Here is an 18,553-nt window from a genome sequence, read left to right as displayed (position 1 = left end):
CCATATCCATCCATGTTGTAAGTGAGTTGTGTTCCTTCCCCAGCGGTGTGTGAGCTGCCCTGTGCCAATGGGGGGCGCTGTGTGGCCCCCGACAGCTGCCAGTGCACATTTGGATACAGCGGGGAGCAGTGTCTGACACGTGAGTTTCCCATTCTCCGTATTTCATTTCTGTATCTCAGTTGGTACTGATGGGCGAATCTGTCCCGTTTCACATCAACAAAAAATTCGCAAAATGGCGAAAAATTTACGAAACGCATTGAGGTCAATAGGTGACTTTTTACGCACAACAAATTTTTTTACTCACAACTTTTTTTCTTACCCCAAATGCATTAAAGTCAATGGATGTTTTTGTGTTTTTTTGTGCAACTTTTTTGTCTTGCCGACAAAAAAATTGCCAATGACGAAATGAAATTCGCTGTGAGTCCATCGCTGGACTTTTTTGTCTTAGTGACATTTTTTGTCATGGCGAATTTTTTGTCTCTACATTTTTGTTTTCGTGCTAAATTTTCGCAAAAAAAATCGCCAATGGCAAAATGCAGAATTTTGCTGCGAATCTGGTGAAAAAATTCGCTCATCGCTACTAATAAGTGACTTTGTACCCAAGTAAATCCTGCTTGTTGCCCCCCTTACTTGCCCTCTATCTGCCCCCCCGTGGGTAAATTCCCCCCATAGTGCTGTATCTGTTACCCCCTAACCTGTATATTCCTATTCCCGCCCCCAGCGCTGTGCTCGCCCCCCTGTCTCAATGGAGGAAAGTGCATCGATGTGAACAAGTGTGTGTGCCCGGCCGGTTGGCTCGGGGCCCGGTGCCAGATCGGTGAGTCTCGCTGGTACCAAATATGGGAGAAAGGGAACCACAATGAATCACATGTACCTGACCCGGTCTCTCCTTCCAGAACCAGTCCGATGTGAGAAGGAGTGTCTCAATGGGGGCAAGTGTGTGGGGTACAACTCCTGCCGCTGCCCCGCCGGCTTCCTGGGGCCACAGTGCCAGACAGGTGAGAGGGTTACGGGGGGATTTCCCACCATGACATTTATTCCCTTTGCTTTCTCTTTCATAGGGACCTACATTTTTTAGTTTTTTTAGTAATAAAAGTGTTAAAAACCCTTGATAAAAAGTAAGAATTTCTCAGATTATAATAAAGAGTCTCTTTGTTGGTGATTGAATCCCCTTCCCTCAACTGACATGGGAAGAGCCAAAGAGTTAAGGGCTTTGTTAGAAAGAAGTTTCCACTGAGACCCACACTGACCTTGGTACATGGCAGCCATTAATCTTCTGCAAGGTCCTTTAGATTCCTATAATGATCCTATAATAAGGATTCTTGGCCAGCAGAGGGGATCCTGCTGTCCCTGTGCCTGGCCCCTATGGGACGCTATATGCCTAGCCTCTATGGGGCACTATATGCCCGGCCTCTATGGGGTGCTATATGCACAAACCCATCCCTTCTGTATTGCAGCTGTCATTGAGCCTTGCGTCCCACCCTGCAAACATGGAGCCACCTGTGTGCAGTTCAATAAGTGCCAGTGTGCGGAGGGGACCGCCGGGCATCGCTGTGAGAAGCTGTGAGTATGAGAATGGGCACGGGGGGCTGTAGGGGGAGGGAGAGACTATAGTGGCATAACATGTTACAGTGTAGGCTTTTATGATGGGAGCTGCCATATTGCCCACCTTTATCAGAGAGTCTGTAACTGAAGGACAGGGGACCCACCTAAGGCACCTTCTCCCTTTGCAGGACCTGCCCTATTGTGACCACCAAGCTGAGCACGGCGCGAGCCATCCGGCAGGGAGTACGGGAGAGCTACGTGGAGCGCTGTGGCCCCCTGGGAGTGCAGCTTTGTACCAAATACAGGTTTGTTTGTAGGAGAAAGTGAGAAATAGTGGATAAAGCCACAATAAGGTAAAATAAGATTATTTTATATGTGGAAATAGCTAGCAATATGCAGGGTCAGCCAGCAGGTGGCGATAAGTCTATCTGCAGAGATAGTGATGGACCCGCCCCTAACCCGCCCACTCCCAACCGGAACCCTACCCAACCCGGCTTCTCCCCTCTATCCATAGACCCGCCCCTAACCTGCCCACTCCCAACCGGAACCCTACCCAACCCAGCTTCTCCCCTCTATCCATAGACCCGCCCCTAACCTGCCCACTCCCAACCGGAAACCTACCAAACCCGGCTTCTCCCCTCTATCCATAGACCCGCCCCTAACCTGCCCACTCCCAACCGGAAACCTACCAAACCCGGCTTCTCCCCTCTATCCATAGACCCACCCCTAACCTGGCCACTCCCAACCGGAAACCTACCCAACCCGGCTTCTCCCCTCTAGCCATAGACCCGCCCCTAACCCGCCCACTCCCAACTGGAACCCTACCCAACCCGGCTTCTCCCCTCTATTTATAGAACCGCCCCTAACCCGCCCACTCCCAACCGGAACCCTACCCAATCCGGCTTCTCCCCTCTATCCATAGACCCGCCCCTAACCTGCCCACTCCGAACCCTACCCAACCCGGCTTCTCCCCTCTATTTATAGAACCGCCCCTAACCCGCCCACTCCCAACCGGAACCCTACCCAACCCGGCTTCTCCCCTCTATCCATAGACCCGCCCCTAACCTGCCCACTCCCAACCGGAAACCTACCAAACCCGGCTTCTCCCCTCTATCCATAGACCCACCCCTAACCTGGCCACTCCCAACCGGAACCCTACCCAACCCGGTTTCTCCCCTCTAGCCACAGACCTGCCCCTAACCTGCCCACTCCCAACCGGAACCCTACCAAACCCGGCTTCTCCCCTCTATCCATAGACCCGCCCCTAACCTGCCCACTCCCAACCGGAAACCTACCCAACCCGGCTTCTCCCCTCTAGCCATAGACCCGCCCCTAACCTGCCCACTCCCAACTGGAACCCTACCCAACCCGGCTTCTCCCCTCTATTTATAGAACCGCCCCTAACCCGCCCACTCCCAACCGGAACCCTACCCAATCCGGCTTCTCCCCTCTATCCATATACCCGCCCCTAACCTGCCCACTCCGAACCCTACCCAACCCGGCTTCTCCCCTCTATTTATAGAACCGCCCCTAACCCGCCCACTCCCAACCGGAACCCTACCCAACCCGGCTTCTCCCCTCTATCCATAGACCCGCCCCTAACCTGCCCACTCCGAACCCTACCCAACCCGGCTTCTCCCCTCTATTTATAGAACCGCCCCTAACCCACCCACTCCCAACCGGAACCCTACCCAACCCGGCTTCTCCCCTCTATCCATAGACCCACCCCTAACCCGCCCTCTCCCAACCGTAACCCTACCCAACCCGGCTTCTCCCCTCTATTTATAGAACCGCCCCTCCAATGACATCACAATAGAGGCGGGGGTGCCGAAAGCCACAACCTGGTCTCGGGCAAGGAGAGCTTGTGGAAGAGCTCAACCCGATCTGCCAATGCTGTACCCGGCCCGTCCATCAGTACTGCAGAGCCTGTATAAGGACTTGTCTTCCTGAGGCACTTACTCTATCAGCCTGATAAGATCTGCAGATGTCACTAAGTAGGAACCAGGTGGTTACCAGCCCCTGGCTAGGGTAGGTAGGGAAGCAGAAGGTGATAACCAGCTCGCTTTAGAAGCAACAGTTAGACAGGTTAGCTAGTAAGGGCAGCCTGGGTCCCCCACGAGGAGTCAGTATTTGGAGTAGAGCCCCAGAGACCATAGTACGCCAGACAGGGATTGTGAGTGTGTAGGATTGGAGTAGCGGCCTTGTAGAGGAGCTGTAGAGAGAGAGAGAGACAGCTCAAGGTGAAGTTTGGGAACTGTACAGAGAGACAGGGGTCCTGAGAGCTTCAAAGGAGTGTGTGACTCGAACTATATGTTTATTGGTTGATTTACTCCAGCCTGCAATAAAGTCGGTTTTGGTTTAAAGCACTTTGTTGTGGTTCTCAGCAAAGGCCTAAACTCGTCCCAGGGTAAGGGGGAGACAGTCCCGGGCACCAACTTGGGGAGACAGTCCCTGGCACCATCCTGGGGAGACAGTCCCGGGCACCAACTTGGGGAGACAGTCCCGGGCACCAACTTGGGGAGACAGTCCCGGGCACCAACTTGGGGAGACAGTCCCTGGCACCAACTTGGGGAGACAGTCCCGGGCACCAGCTTTATACCTACATTATATAAAGGGAGGGACCTCAACAAAATTACAAACTGAAGTTAAAATATTTGAGACTTTTGAGTCAGTGTTTGGGATCATCACATTTCTGTTTTAGTTGATGGACACAATTACAGCGGCTCTAGAGCTTGATCCACCCTGAGCGCTTCTCACACACACACACACTCGGGGGCCTCAGGGGCCACACACACACACTCGGGGGCCTCAGGGGCCACACACACACACTCGGGGGCCTCAGGGGCCACACACACACACTCGGGGGCCTCAGGGGCCACACACACATACTTGGGGGCCTCAGGGGCCACACACACATACTTGGGGGCCTCAGGGGCCACACACATATACTTGGGGGGCCTCAGGGGCCACACACACATACTTGGGGGCCTCAGGGGCCACACACACATACTTGGGGGCCTCACGGGCCACACACACATACTTGGGGGCCTCAGGAGTCACACACACACTTGGGGGCCTCAGGGGTCACACACACACACTCGGGGGCCTCAGGGGCCACACACACACACTCGGGGGCCTCAGGGGCCACACACACACACTCGGGGGGCCTCAGGGGTCACACACACTCTGGGGCCTCAGGGGCCACACGCACACACTTGGGGGCCTCAGGGGCCACACACACATACTTGGGGGCCTCAGGGGCCACACACACATACTTGGGGGCCTCAGGGGCCACACACACATATTTGGGGGCCTCAGGGGCCACACACACACACTCAGGGGCCACACACACTCAGGGGCCTCAGGGGCCACACACACACACTGGGGGGGCCTCAGGGGCCACACACACATAGAGTAATGATATTCATACAGATCTGCTAGAAACAATTCCTTGTTTGAATCTACCAGCCTGTGTGGGGCCAATGAAGGGACTGACGGTGCCTCGTTAACTGCCTAACGAGACTGTGCATAATTACCATTAATGTATATAAACAGAGAAACTGACAATCTAATCCAGGTTTAAATGGCTTTGTCCCCTTACAGAACCAACCAGGTGCGGGTGTACGTCCAGGCGTACGTGGTCGGCTACAGAATCCAGTGCCCCCCCAAACACAGGCAGTAGAGCTGAATATATTCCGCAACATCTGGGTCGGTTCTGCAGAACATCGTCTCTTTGGCTCCTCCCAGAGGTCCCACATTAATGGCTGAACCAATGTACTGTGCTCTTATATCAACACAATGACTCAACGTCTGGGGGCCACTGGGCCCCTGGGAACCGCTCCAGTCAGCCCCTTAATGTCTCTACCTTTGTTACTATCATTTCTCAATAAATCTGTTTTTTAAATAATGTATCATTTCTGCAGATCCCCGTGTAACGGTAATGAAGGTTTATAGGGGTAAATACCTTGATGCCAATATACACTATTACAGTATTACAGTTCCCTGGGGCCCCTCAGATCCAGGACCCACTCTCATCCCTGGCAGAGACTTTCCCTTTCTGCCTTTTCTTCTTGTGTTTCAGTAACCTTTATTATAGCAGTTATACCTCTCCTTTCCCTTTCTCCTTCCCTTCTTCCTTCACATTCTCTGCCCCTCCCCTCTTTCCTCATTTTCCATCCTCTTTGAGCCATTTTCTTGTCACATAAACACAGAAGGTAAAAATTTTCCTCCCTAATTTGCATATGCAAATTAGTATCCAGACTCGGTTAGGTATTCGGCTGAATCTTTTGCAAAGGATTCAGGGGTTCAGTAGGGCCCTAAAACAGTGGATTCAGTGCATTCCTAATCTAAAGATCTGAAAACATAGAAAGATTATCACTACAAGAGATTTACTGCCATACAGTTTGGGGAGACTCAATACAAGAGATTTACTGCCATACAGTTTGGGAAGACTCAATAAAAGGGATTTACTGCCATACAGTTTGGGGAGACTCAATACAAGAGATTTACTGCCATACAGTTTGGGGAGACTCAATACAAGGGATTTACTGCCATACAGTTTGGGGAGACTCAATAAAAGGGATTTACTGCCATACAGTTCGGGGAGACTCAATACAAGAGATTTACTGCCATACAGTTTGGGGAGACTCAATAAAAGGGATTTACTGCCATACAGTTTGGGGAGACTCAATAAAAGGGATTTACTGCCATACAGTTTGGGGAGACTCAATAAAAGGGATTTACTGCCATACAGTTCGGGGAGACTCAATACAAGGGATTTACTGCCATACAGTTTGGGGAGACTCAATAAAAGGGATTTACTGCCATACAGTTCGGGGAGACTCAATACAAGAGATTTACTGCCATACAGTTTGGGGAGACTCAATAAAAGGGATTTACTGCCATACAGTTTGGGGAGACTCAATAAAAGGGATTTACTGCCATACAGTTTGGGGAGACTCAATAAAAGGGATTTACTGCCATACAGTTTGGGGAGACTCAATAAAAGGGATTTACTGCCATACAGTTTGGGGAGACTCAATAAAAGGGATTTACTGCCATACAGTTCGGGGAGACTCAATACAAGAGATTTACTGCCATACAGTTTGGGGAGACTCAATACAAGAGATTTACTGCCATACAGTTTGGGGAGACTCAATAAAAGGGATTTACTGCCATACAGTTTGGGGAGACTCAATAAAAGAGATTTACTGCCATACAGTTTGGGGAGACTCAATAAAAGGGATTTACTGCCATACAGTTTGGGGAGACTCAATAAAAGGGATTTACTGCCATACAGTTTGGGGAGACTCAATAAAAGGGATTTACTGCCATACAGTTCGGGGAGACTCAATAAAAGGGATTTACTGCCATACAGTTTGGGGAGACTCAATAAAAGGGATTTACTGCCATACAGTTTGGGGAGACTCCAATTGTAGGAAGGCACAAGAGATAAATATAAAATAGGAGAAAGGAGATTTTACCATCAGCACTGGGGGGATCTGGAACAGGGAGGCACGAGGGGGGGCAGGCTGAATATTTCTCATAAAAAATATCAATTCTTGGGAAATATATAAGGGGTCATTTCCAACCTGGGGGGGCTGCTGTGGTACTAAAACGGCTGTAACAGTAGAGAGTGGGTGAATAAATATATAAAGACTCTGCTGAAATTCAAATTTTATAAACTGATTGAATATGAGAATTTTCCATTTTCGGAAACAATAAAAAAAGAAAGTTAAGGACAGAGACAAGGTTTTGGGTGAGAACACTCCTTTTTAGAAAGTATTTTTTATCTTTTATACCCCCCCACAATTCAAAAAATAATTTCTGTGTGAACACAAATGTGGTTTTTGAGCCACAAATGTAATTTTTGAATGCAAAATGAATTATAAATTTGTAGAAAAAAATGCATTCTGTAAATGCTAAAGTAATTTTGTAGACGGATTATCTTTAGTATTACGTGAGCACAAAATTAAACCTGTCAGCAAAAAACAGAAAACATACAATATTTTCATGGTCACAAAATCACTAAAGGATATACTGTACCGGTATTCATGACAACATATTAAGATTGTCTGCATCCCTGCAATATAGGTTTGTATTTTTTATATTATTCTCTTTTGTAAAGAAACATTTTGTCACTACAAATTGCGTTTTATTGACACAAAAACAATTTTGTAGTTACAAAATGAATTCTGTGAACAGAATTGATAACATTCATTATGGCACCACTAACTTTTTGTTACCTACATAATCAGTTTTGTATTCATTTTGTGTTCACATAATTTATTTAGTGCTTGCAAAACGTTTTTTAACTGCCTGATTATACTGGTGCTCACAAAAGGCCTTTTTCACTACAAAATTCAATATGTAACTACTAAGTAAATGTAGTGTTCATAGAATGCATTTTGGCCTTCCTATTTTTTTTCCTCCTGCTCTCTCTGAGAAAATTGTTTCCTGACCATTGGACCTCCCTGCCCTTTCCCCCTGAGCCCTCAACTTCTACCCCAGCAGCCACTCCCACTTCCCTCTCTGAGAAAACTGCTTCCTGGCCATGGGACCTCCCAGCCCTAGAGTTGCCACCTCTCCTGCCCGGAAGCTGCCATCACTGGGTGGGGCAGTGACATCAAGGGGGCAGGCCACTGATATCACAGGGAAGGGGCTATGACGTGGCGACTGGAAATTGCTTAATCTTGGGGAATCCTGCAGGTAATTGCCCTGGTCCATGGGAACCTGTATATGAAGCAGGGCTGGAACTAGGGGAAGGGCAGAAGAGGCACCTTCCTAGGGCACAACGATTGGGGGGGCGCCAGGCAGGAACCTTTCCTACCCCTAGTCTGCTCTCCCTTGTCATTGCCCCCACCGGTTTCACCTTGCCGGAAAATGCCCAAAACTTTGGAGAAATTTGCAAAATGGGGAAAAAATTGTTGCTCGCAACCTTTTTTTTTGTGTTGTAAATTTTTTACCCCCCCCTTGTGTGCCGGGGATCATTGCCCCCACCGTGTAATGACAACCGGCGGGGGCAATGATCCCCTGCACACAAGGGGGGAGTAAGGTCGGGATGAGATGGCCAACCGGGATGCCTAGTGCCTCCCCTGATATGAAGAACACCCTGTGACTTTCTGTCTATAACCATCTGAGGAGGAGGAGGAGGAGGAGACCAGTGAATGTTCCGTTGATTCAGGGCAGGTATCTGGATAAATTCTTGTTTCGTTCCATTAATCAAGGTGCCCATTAAGTATAATTACACAGTGGGGAATTTATATGTTGGATTTATGGCCTGGAACAATAGTGTTAATTAACATTGATCCTGATGGTTCTCTGGAGTGTTAGCTTCTTGCCCGACAGGTCTGCCAACCCAATAAACCTTATCCCGAGTGCCATAAACTTATATTATCTGCCAATTAACTGATTGGGCAACTCTCAAATTACTGCTTCAAAAATAGTCCCATAAAAGGTAAGTGACCAACTGCAGGAATATTTATTTCAACAAAACAATCCCAGGGTGTAACGCGCGCCTCGGTGAAATGGCGCCTCGTGTGTGTAATAAACCAGCCGCGTTACGTTGGCCGCTTCTATCCTTAGTAGTGATGAGCGGGGGGTTTCCACCGCAAGTATTGGCCACTGGCTGGGAAAATTAGCCAACAGCGATGAGCGAATCTTCCCATAAAATTCACTAAATGGCACGAAAATTTGCGAAACGGCGAAAAATTCACGAAACACATTTCTCACCCAATTTTTTTTGATGCCCGTGTTTTTTTGTTGCAACTGCGCCCAATTTTTACGCAAGCATGCCCCAATTTGACGTTACTGCAAATTTTTTTTGACGCACAACTTTTTCAGCGGTGAATTTTCACGGAAGTTTCGCAAAACAATTGGCCAATGGCGAAATGCAGAAATTTGATTCTGATCCATGGCTGGTGGAATAATTTGCTCATCACTATTAGCCACGCCCCAAAATTTCACCAAGCGGGAAAAGTCGCGGTTGCGTCAAAAAATTCACACAGTAGTTGCCTAGTGACGAGCGAATCTGTAGTGTTGGTTATATCATTGGGTCGGGCTGAACCCCCACAGACCGTTCTGCCACTTCGGCTGATTCTTCCGCTTCTTCTTCTTCTTAGCGCCCCCCGTTTTCTAAACGCTGCTCCTCCTACAGGTTTAGGGGTACAACACCCAGACTCCCCACACATCTTCGCCCTATAGCGGAGCAGGTTGCTTGTGCTTTTCTAAGCGATCCCGCCCCCTGTATTTTGGTGGCGCCGCTCCGAACCCCCCGATTTTCCCATTGACTTTGACAGGGAAGATTTTCAAACTGCTGCCGCACTTACAGCTTTGAAGCTGCACCCCCCAAACTTGAATAACATAATAATGGGGTCACCCCGAATGAAACAGTGACATTTGTTGGATGACCCCAAAGTGGGAGGGGCCAACAACAGCCAATCAAATTTCACTCATTGACTTTAATGGGGAAATAGAAACTGCTGCCGCACTTACAGCTTTGAGGCTACACTCCCCAAACTTGAATAACACAGTCATGGGCTCAGCTTGAATGACAATATGATGATTGTTGGATGCCCACAAGTGGGCGGAGCTGTGAACAGCCTATCAGATTTTACCTATTGAGGAAATCCAACCTGCTGCCAGTCTCACAGTAATAACCCCCGGGGTCCCCAGACTTTGCAGGGTTAGGCACCAGGTAAGGGAACTTTTCACAGTTGGTCACTAGGGTGCAGTTTTACTTTTTAAAAGTGGGCGGAGCCACCAACAACCAATCAGATTTCACTTATTGATTTTTATCGGTTTGTTGCCAGGGTTCCCTAACCAGTTACTGGGTGACTACGCAGTTAAGGTTTTTTTGTATTTTTTTTAAGTGGGTGGAGCCACCAACAGCCAATCAGATTTTACCTATTGACTTTTAATGGGGAAATCCAACCTGCTGCCAGTCTCACAGTAATAACCCCGGGGTCCCCAAACTTTTCACAGTTGGTCACTAGGGGACTGCAGTTTTAGTTTTGAAAAAGTGGGTGGAGCCACCAACAGCCAATCAGATTTCACCCATTGAATTTTATCTGTTACGTGCAAGGGGTTCCCAAACTTTGCACAGTCTGTGGGTCCAAAGTTAGAAAAACTGGGTGGAGCCAACAACAGCCAATCAGATTTCATGCAGTGACTTCACGTTTTTCAACCCAACATGAAGTTTGTTCTCAAACTTCCCTTTCTAGTTTTTTGCTGTTGCTGTGGGCCAGGGTAGTGCGAATGGGTCTCTAGTAGGTTCTGATGGTTTCATTGCTCCACCAGCTCAAGTCCGTATCAGTCCAAAAGTCTCGGTAGACATCAGGGTCAGTGATATGGGGATCTACTCTCTGTTGTGTCTGCAGTGTTGGCGCCAACGCATTCTTCCTTCCATAGGAACGTGTGGGTATCGCGTCTCTGTGTCCCAGAGGTGGAGAGTTTCACGCTGATAATTATATAGACGGAGATGGATAATTTAGTTGTCACTGTAATGAGAAACTGCACTGATTTATATTGTATTTATATTCCTGTATTCTGTGTCACTGACTGACATACAGCCCGGAACCCCAGCACCCCCTGCCCCAATGGCTGCACCGAGAGGGTTACGGGTTCCTCTTGTCTGTTTTCTCTGTCTGCTCTTCATTGCCGGGGTAAGTACCTAACTCTGAGTATCACTCCTGTATTATAAGGGATAATGTACCCCCTACTGTAAATGATAAGGATATTAGCAGTCACTGAGGGGTTCTGTGCCCCCCATATAAAGGCACAAGGCTGCAGGCTGAGTTATACAGGGAACTCTGAGTATCACTCCTGTATTATAAGGGATAATGTACCCCCTACTGTAAATGATAAGGATATTAGCAGTCACTGAGGGGTTCTGTGCCCCCCATATAAAGGCACAAGGCTGCAGGCTGAGTTATACAGGGAACTCTGAGTATCACTCATGTATTATAAGGGATAATGTACCCCCTACTGTAAATGATAAGGATATTAGCAGTCACTGAGGGGTCTGTGCCCCCCATATAAAGGCTGCAGGCTGCAGGCTGAGTTATACAGGGAACTCTGAGTATCACTCATGTATTATAAGGGATAATGTACCCCCTACTGTAAATGATAAGGATATTAGCAGTCACTGAGGGGTTCTGTGCCCCCCATATAAAGGCACAAGGCTGCAGGCTGAGTTATACAGGGAACTCTGAGTATCACTCATGTATTATAAGGGATAATGTACCCCCTACTGTAAATGATAAGGATATTAGCAGTCACTGAGGGGTTCTGTGCCCCCCATATAAAGGCACAAGGCTGCAGGCTGAGTTATACAGGGAACTCTGAGTATCACTCATGTATTATAAGGGATAATGTCCCCCTACTGTAAATGATAAGGATATTAGCAGTCACTGAGGGGTTCTGTGCCCCCCATATAAAGGCACAAGGCTGCAGGCTGAGTTATACAGGGAACTCTGAGTATCACTCATGTATTATAAGGGATAATGTACCCCCTACTGTAAATGATAAGGATATTAGCAGTCACTGAGGGGTTCTGTGCCCCCCATATAAAGGCACAAGGCTGCAGGCTGAGTTATACAGGGAACTCTGAGTATCACTCATGTATTATAAGGGATAATGTACCCCCTACTGTAAATGATAAGGATATTAGCAGTCACTGAGGGGTTCTGTGCCCCCCATATAAAGGCACAAGGCTGCAGGCACAGGGAACTCTGAGTATCATTATCCCAATAGTCAAAACTGACTTTTTGGCACTTAATGAAGCCAATAAAAGACAAAAATAATCATAATACAGTTTCTACATCTTCAGAATAAAATGCAACTTTAATTAAGGGAATTTTATCAGCAAAAAATCACTTCGCACAACTAGGTGCAAAAAAAACATTTTCAGAATACAGAATACTGAAAGACTTTGACTCTGTGTGGGGAATGAATATAATGGGGGGTCCTGTGTGGGTGTTGGGGGAATATAGAGCAGGGTGCCACGGCCAACTCTCTCACATAGCAATGGACTCCACAAAAAGATGGTATATTTAGGTTTAAAGGGAAACTACACCCCCAAACAATGTAGGTCTCTATATAAATATACTTATTTAGCAGTATGTGCCATTGGATAATCCTAAATAGGAAACTGCCATTTTAGGTACTAAGGGCCACCCCCTGGGATCATAGGAGTCACAGTGCACACAAACAAGCAAAGGCACCCATACATGCTAGGCCCCATCAGCCAATGAATGGGCAGAGTTCTGCCTTTTGCTACCACACTACTTCCTGTTACAGTTAGAGCTGCATCACTTCCTGTCAGCTGATCTCTGAGGGGGCACACAGCCCATCACTAAATGGCGGCTCAAGGGAAAGGATGTAAAAGGGCAATATTTACTGATATATATATATTCCAGTTTGGGGAGATTCTTTAATAGGCCACTTAACATAATATAAACTGTCTGTTGGTTACATATTCATTCTGGGGGTGTAGTTTCCCTTTAAGAGCAATGTTCAATTTTCAGTGATCTAATGCCCGTGTCTAATATTCTCCCCCCTAGTTTGCTTTCAGGTCCCTGTGGATGAAGATTCCCCCTACCCCCCAATGGCATTATTGGTTGCACACAGCCCCACATAATAATTCTTCCCCTGCTTCATTGGAGCAAGAAGTTCAGACCCTGATGAAGGTGATTGAGTGGCCGGCGCCTCCGGGCCCCACAGAGTATAATTTCTCCACCAGTCCATTGACCACAGAGTTCCAGCTGCTGTTCCCACGTGGCGCCTATTATGTTGGAGAATATGTAGAAGTTCTCATCACAGCGCGGGACCACGGGGGCCGACCAAAAGCCTACGGAGGGGATTACTTTCAGGCCAAACTGCACTCCCCAACGCTGAAAGCAGGAGTAACCGGCTCAGTCACAGACCATAGGAACGGCACCTACACGGCCTCCTTCCTGCTGCTCTGGCCGGGGCAAGTGGAGATCTCCATAAGGCTTGTCCATTCCAGTGAGGCCATAGCCGTCCTCAAAGACAAGAGGGAGACGCGTCCTGACAAGGTGAGTAGGACTTTTTGCAGTACCGGATCCTCCGCTTGGTGCTGCAGGTATGACACTGGGTCAGTATGGATGGGCAAGGTAAGTAGGTATTGGGGCTGAACAGGGTAGAAGGACATGGTTCCTCTACAGATAATTCCTTTCCGGATTGGGGACTGTATCTGATCGTTGATGCCCACCGGCCCCTAGGGCCAAACAATGACATTAGCCTGATATTGACCACCTTTAGGGGTGCACATTAGGGGAAGATCCGCTCGTTTGGCGACCTTTTACCTAACTGCCTAACCAAAATGCATGCTGTTTGATGGTGCAGCAATCCCTAGGGGCAGTTAAAGGTTCTCCATCTGCTGTAAGTCTATAGGCTAATGAATGTTAAAATACAATTTTGACCCCACCAGTAAGGGAAGGATCAATCATTCTCTGTCTGGCGGATCCAAATGGGCAACAGACTAAAACAGGGCGACCAGTGGAGAAGAACATTGTCCACAAACAGCCCCCTTAGATGTTCTGAGATGTTTTCTTAGAGCAATGTAGACTTACTCTCTATTTAATGTAATTAAGTTACTTTTTTCCATGTAATGGATCTTCTAGTGGAGGCTCGTTGGTGAGGACAGGAAAGCATCGTACAAAGTAGACCCCATACTGGTCCACAAAACAATATCTATGTGTAAATCTATTTCCATACATGTTACTGTTTCCACGCTTGAAAGTTCATCCCTTGGTCATGGTTCCCCTTAAGGTAAGAACCCACAGAGCGGTTGAGTCGCCCGACATAGATCTCTGTTATTGCAGGTGTCAAACTGCTCCAACAAGGCTAGTTGATGGTGGAAAGCCTTTACGGGGGGCTCAACCTCTCTGTGGGTCAAGATCCCTTTTTAGGTTAAAGACACACAGAGCTACTTAGTAGCAGCTACTTGTCACGGCTACTAAACACCAGAAAACCCCCTGCCATAGACACTACTGAGAATTGCCTCTGCTCAAACACACGTACGGACAATTATCAGTAAATAATCAGCTTAATTGGCTCCTGATGAAACTCGTTATTGTGTATGTAAATGTGATAGTGACTTTAGATTGTAAGCTCCTCTGGGACAGAAACTGATGTGAATGAGGTTTAAACTCTGTAAAGTGCTGCTTAAATATATCTATATAAATAAAGAATAAAAGTAACCCAGATATCATACTCATTGGCCTTCAGGTGCACCCCATTCCGTCAATCAGGGCATTAAGCTCCCATAAGTGTCAGTAAGGGCCAATAAGGAAGCTGGCACTGGGGAACAGGCAGATAGGGCAGAAGTCCAATGGGGAGGGTAGGCAATGGTTAATATAGCCAAAAACAGACCAGACCAAGAATTAGGGTGCACCCAGAAACCTTAGTAAGACCTTCAATCTATCATTAAACCTGGGTTGGACTGAGAATAAATATTGAAATATCATGGCAGTCTGGGGCACAGTAACTCCTCCCCACCACAATGTGCAATAGGGACCCCTTAGAGCTGGAACCTATAGTTAAGGCTCAGAATTATTGTACTTTTTTCAATACACCAATAATATGACAGTCAGGAACCCTTATTGTCTCATGGAACAGGTCTGCTTCTTCGGATACTTTGATGGAACCAATGAAACAATGGAATGTAATGTAGAACTGGCAGGATCTGATATCTGTGAATATCCTGACCCACAGACGGGAGAGTCATGGTTCTGCAAGAAGCCAAAACAGATTCCCTGCAACGCATATAAGGGACATTCATCAGGACCAACACGAAACGTTCTTACTCCAGAAGAAGCCTCATTGCTAGATACGTAAGTGTCCATAAAGATCCCAGTCTTCTGTCACTGATCTGATCTGGAACCTTGATCTTTATGGCTACAAAGTGGTTCGACCAATTCCTGGATCAACAATTATTGGTTCCAGAAATGCCAGAAGCCTTGTGTTTTCTCACCTATTGTATCTTCAACAGTGCAGTAGGTTTGTATGGGCAGTCATTGTTGACTTCTGAAATAATGGGAAAGCTTGGAAAATATTAAGGTAGTCAAGAGCCAATAAGGAGAAAGGTTTTGTCAACGAGTCAGTTCTAGAGTGGAATGGGTAATTCTAGTTTTCTAAAGGACAACTAAAGGGAATGTACCCTCTTATTACTTACAACTTCCCTTACCACATACAGATTATACAGACAGTACCCACCACCTTCACCGGTTAGGTCGGCTTACACACTATAATAAATATTCCCCTTGGGGTATAGCGGCTCTGACACTAAATACACACAGTAATGTAGATCTATTAGAAAATATTTATTTCCCACCGTTCTCATGTTCCATGACACCAAGCAAAGAACTAGAATCAACTCTCACTTCACTGTGTATTTGCTTTTCTAGGTCTGTAAAGGAGAAGCCGATTTCATCCAAAGTTGAAGCATTTATGGTGTTGCCCCCAAAAAACAACAACACGGGTAACAGATTAATTCTTGGTTCTGGGGTGTGTAGAGGGTGACCCCCATGTCTGTGTGCCACAAGTGCTTCAGGCTGATGTTCCATCAGGAGAGGTAGAATGGTGTAATTGGTTCCCAGTTAGAACCAAGAAGTTTAGATCTATCTGTTTATTGGACAGGGCACAGGGTAGTTATCTATGGGAGTTATTGGACTTGAGCAGTGTTGGACCTGATTCTTTTCAAGGAGGAAAACTTTAGATTCCAGAGACTGGAGAAGAGCTATCGGAAGATAATACAGGAGAGGGGGTTCCCATATTATTATTGGATGTACAAGAGCTGTCTATGAACCATATTGCTATGCCCAATGTAATATCAGGATTCTTTCAGATTATAGGGGAATTTGCTCCTCGGGGCTTCCAATCCCAGAGCCTTCTGGGTTCTATTACCAGGACTTGTGGCAGTCCCGTGTCTGCAGGAACAGAGCTTTCCCGACTCCTCCTGACGTTACTGACTGTCTATCCGGGAAGGTCATTTATATGTTTGGGGACTCAACGACTCATCAGTGGTGGGATTTTCTGTTGAGTTTTATTCCAAGTAAGTGTTTTGTCTACTTCAGGTCCTTCTGGTTGTCCAGTCTGTTAATCCGCTGGCCACTTTAACAGTTTGGATATTTTGTCAAATGACAGCTCTTCCTTGCCAAAGGAAATGAAAACCTGGGTGACTAGCCTGGGGTGGATATCTTAAGGTGGGCATATATGTAAAGCTTACCCCATTTATTCTGCCAGCAAACCACACAAACTCCCACCCAAATGTTGAGTTTCTGTGGTTTCCTTCTTCAGAGCATGGCACCAGTCTGCTTAGTTTGCACCTCTCTCCCTCCCTCTCCCATCAGAATTTGCTCCCTCTCCCATCAGAATTTGCTCCCCTTCCCATCTCTCCTCTCTCCTCCTCCCAACTGTGCTGTGTAATCTGAGCTACCAGCAGCCAGAGCTGCAGCACAGAAGCTACTGAGACCAAGCTAAAATGGCAGCTGCTATCTTAAACAAACAACGGGAGTTTCTAGGGCTGTTGACTGTTGACTGGTATGGTAAAGCTTTGTGCAGCATAAATATAGGGTTCTAGGTTCTAGTTTTGCTGAGATTTGACTTACTCCTTTTTACCCTACCCATAATGCCCATTCTTTTTCTCTTCTGCCTGCTCCAGCGCTACAGAGACAAGAGCTCCAAATGAAGCCCCCAGTTACACAGTTGGCCATAGACCCAACGCATACATTTGCAGTACAATGGCAGGTCCACCAGAAGCCAGTGACCATGCAGTATTCTGATAAGGAGCAGTTGCATTACATTGCCAATGAACTGGACAGGATAGGGGGCAGCAAAGAAGGGCTGGTGGTTGTTATAAATTGCTTGGCCCATTTTGTCTCGTCACCAATTCGATTTTATATCAGGAGACTCCGTACCATCCGGGAATCTGTGTTGCGGCTAATGAAACGGAATCCACTAGCCAAGGTCTTCATCAAGTCTGGTAACACGGGATACTTGTACACCCACGGCAGTGATTGGCTGTCCCTTCAGTTGGACACGGTAATGAGGGCCATGTTCTTCGGGCTGCCTGTTACTATACTGGACGCTTGGCAGATGACTTCCTGCCATTATGAGCCCCATTACCTGCACCCCGGACCAATCATTATAAAGAATGAGGTTGATTTAATGTTGTCTTTCATTTGTCCAAAATGAGACTCATTAGTGGCCAATAACATTTCTGTTCAGAGCCTCTGTAGCCAATGTAAGTGGCCAAAGCCCAAACCCTTGTGTTGTCAGGAGATTATCCGGTTACTCATTGGCTTCCGCGGTTATTTGTAATGAGCCAAACGCACATTTTCGCCGAATCACTTGGATGGAAAGAGCATTGACCTTAGTCGGGCAGTGAGGCTACTTAGCCAGTAAATAGTACTTTGGCCCAATGTAGCCACGGAACGGACTGGGGATCCCGTAAGGAGAATAAACCCAGAGCCATAAAGTCCCGACGATACCAGGAGATACAGAGGGAGCAAATTAACTACAAACAAGAGAATAAAGCGCTCTGATGCCCCATAACTGCTTCCCGCAATCTGAAATAAAGGCTGATTTGTTTCCATATTGTGACGTTGTGGTGAAGGCAACTTTGTGTGGGCCCCCAATTACGCTTTATTTCTGCAGGGGGGAATGCTGCATTGTGGGTAATCTGAATTTGTGTTCCGAAATTATTATTAAATGACTTTGTGTGGCTTGCGCTGAGCATTAAAGGGGCAGTATATCCCCCGTGCAACACAAGGGCAAAAATAGGGCTTGCACATTTTGCACACATTTTGCCTATTGTTAATTCTAGAGCTAAACAGGGCAAAAGGAAAACTGATCCCTTCCCCTGCATAATGTGCATCTGCTTACCTGTAACCCAAAACAACGAAGGGGTGAAGGGAGGAGGATGTTTATACAGAGCTCAATATCTCTATTCAACTAATTTAGCAGATTACAGGGAAGGAAGGAA

At 47.0% G+C, this 18,553-nt stretch overlaps 4 protein-coding genes across 8 annotated transcripts in view; all 4 read left to right on the top strand.

Annotated features, from left to right (window-relative positions):
- adgre2 (adhesion G protein-coupled receptor E2) overlaps nucleotides 1-5,454 on the top strand; it is a 30,877-nt gene extending 25,423 nt beyond the window's left edge. For 4 of the 5 annotated variants that reach the window (XM_004919248.4, XM_004919249.4, XM_004919247.4 and 1 more), the window contains 6 exons: nucleotides 44-139; nucleotides 722-817; nucleotides 897-998; nucleotides 1,458-1,563; nucleotides 1,734-1,850; nucleotides 5,149-5,454. In XM_004919248.4, the coding sequence (XP_004919305.1) occupies nucleotides 44-139; nucleotides 722-817; nucleotides 897-998; nucleotides 1,458-1,563; nucleotides 1,734-1,850; nucleotides 5,149-5,227 (596 nt within the window). In that variant the 3' untranslated portion in view covers nucleotides 5,228-5,454. Of the gene's footprint in view, nucleotides 1-43; nucleotides 140-721; nucleotides 818-896; nucleotides 999-1,457; nucleotides 1,564-1,733; nucleotides 1,851-3,333; nucleotides 3,574-5,148 lie in introns of all 5 variants that reach the window. The other variant, XR_001169053.3, reaches the window with a different exon arrangement.
- A 7,767-nt stretch (nucleotides 5,455-13,221) lies between these two features.
- Nucleotides 13,222-14,420, top strand: nxpe3l.1 (neurexophilin and PC-esterase domain family member 3 like gene1). The gene is made up of 2 exons (XM_031904615.1): nucleotides 13,222-13,601; nucleotides 14,391-14,420. Exons 1-2 carry the CDS (start codon nucleotides 13,227-13,229, stop codon nucleotides 14,418-14,420), a joined length of 405 nt encoding a protein of 134 aa, XP_031760475.1. The 5' UTR covers nucleotides 13,222-13,226.
- Nucleotides 14,421-15,177: 757 nt separating this feature from the next.
- Nucleotides 15,178-16,752, top strand: LOC116411759 (NXPE family member 3-like). Its single transcript, XM_031904614.1, has 4 exons — nucleotides 15,178-15,401; nucleotides 15,975-16,048; nucleotides 16,415-16,621; nucleotides 16,730-16,752. The coding sequence occupies exons 1-4, from the start codon at nucleotides 15,178-15,180 to the stop codon at nucleotides 16,750-16,752; spliced, it is 528 nt and encodes a 175-aa protein (XP_031760474.1).
- A 484-nt stretch (nucleotides 16,753-17,236) lies between these two features.
- LOC116411555 (NXPE family member 3-like) lies at nucleotides 17,237-18,144 on the top strand. Its single transcript, XM_031904020.1, has one exon. The coding sequence runs from the start codon at nucleotides 17,254-17,256 to the stop codon at nucleotides 17,761-17,763; it is 510 nt and encodes a 169-aa protein (XP_031759880.1). The 5' UTR covers nucleotides 17,237-17,253; the 3' UTR covers nucleotides 17,764-18,144.
- The last annotated feature ends 409 nt before the right edge of the window (nucleotides 18,145-18,553 follow it).

Source organism: Xenopus tropicalis, chromosome 6, assembly GCF_000004195.4.
Source record: "Xenopus tropicalis strain Nigerian chromosome 6, UCB_Xtro_10.0, whole genome shotgun sequence".
Taxonomy (NCBI): domain Eukaryota; kingdom Metazoa; phylum Chordata; class Amphibia; order Anura; family Pipidae; genus Xenopus; species Xenopus tropicalis.
This window is presented reverse-complemented; position numbering and strand designations above follow the sequence as displayed.

Excerpts from the sequence above, each read along its gene's own strand:
- nxpe3l.1 (XM_031904615.1), top strand. The coding sequence starts at position 13,227 with ATGAAGGTGATTGAGTGGCCGGCGCCTCCGGGCCCCACAGAGTATAAT. Across the intron at positions 13,602-14,390 it reads GGGAGACGCGTCCTGACAAG|GTGTCAAACTGCTCCAACAA; the intron begins GTGAGTAGGACT and ends CTGTTATTGCAG.
- LOC116411759 (XM_031904614.1), top strand. The coding sequence starts at position 15,178 with ATGGAACAGGTCTGCTTCTTCGGATACTTTGATGGAACCAATGAAACA. Across the intron at positions 15,402-15,974 it reads GAAGCCTCATTGCTAGATAC|GTCTGTAAAGGAGAAGCCGA; the intron begins GTAAGTGTCCAT and ends TTGCTTTTCTAG. Across the intron at positions 16,049-16,414 it reads CCCAAAAAACAACAACACGG|ATTATAGGGGAATTTGCTCC; the intron begins GTAACAGATTAA and ends GGATTCTTTCAG.
- LOC116411555 (XM_031904020.1), top strand. The coding sequence starts at position 17,254 with ATGAAGCCCCCAGTTACACAGTTGGCCATAGACCCAACGCATACATTT.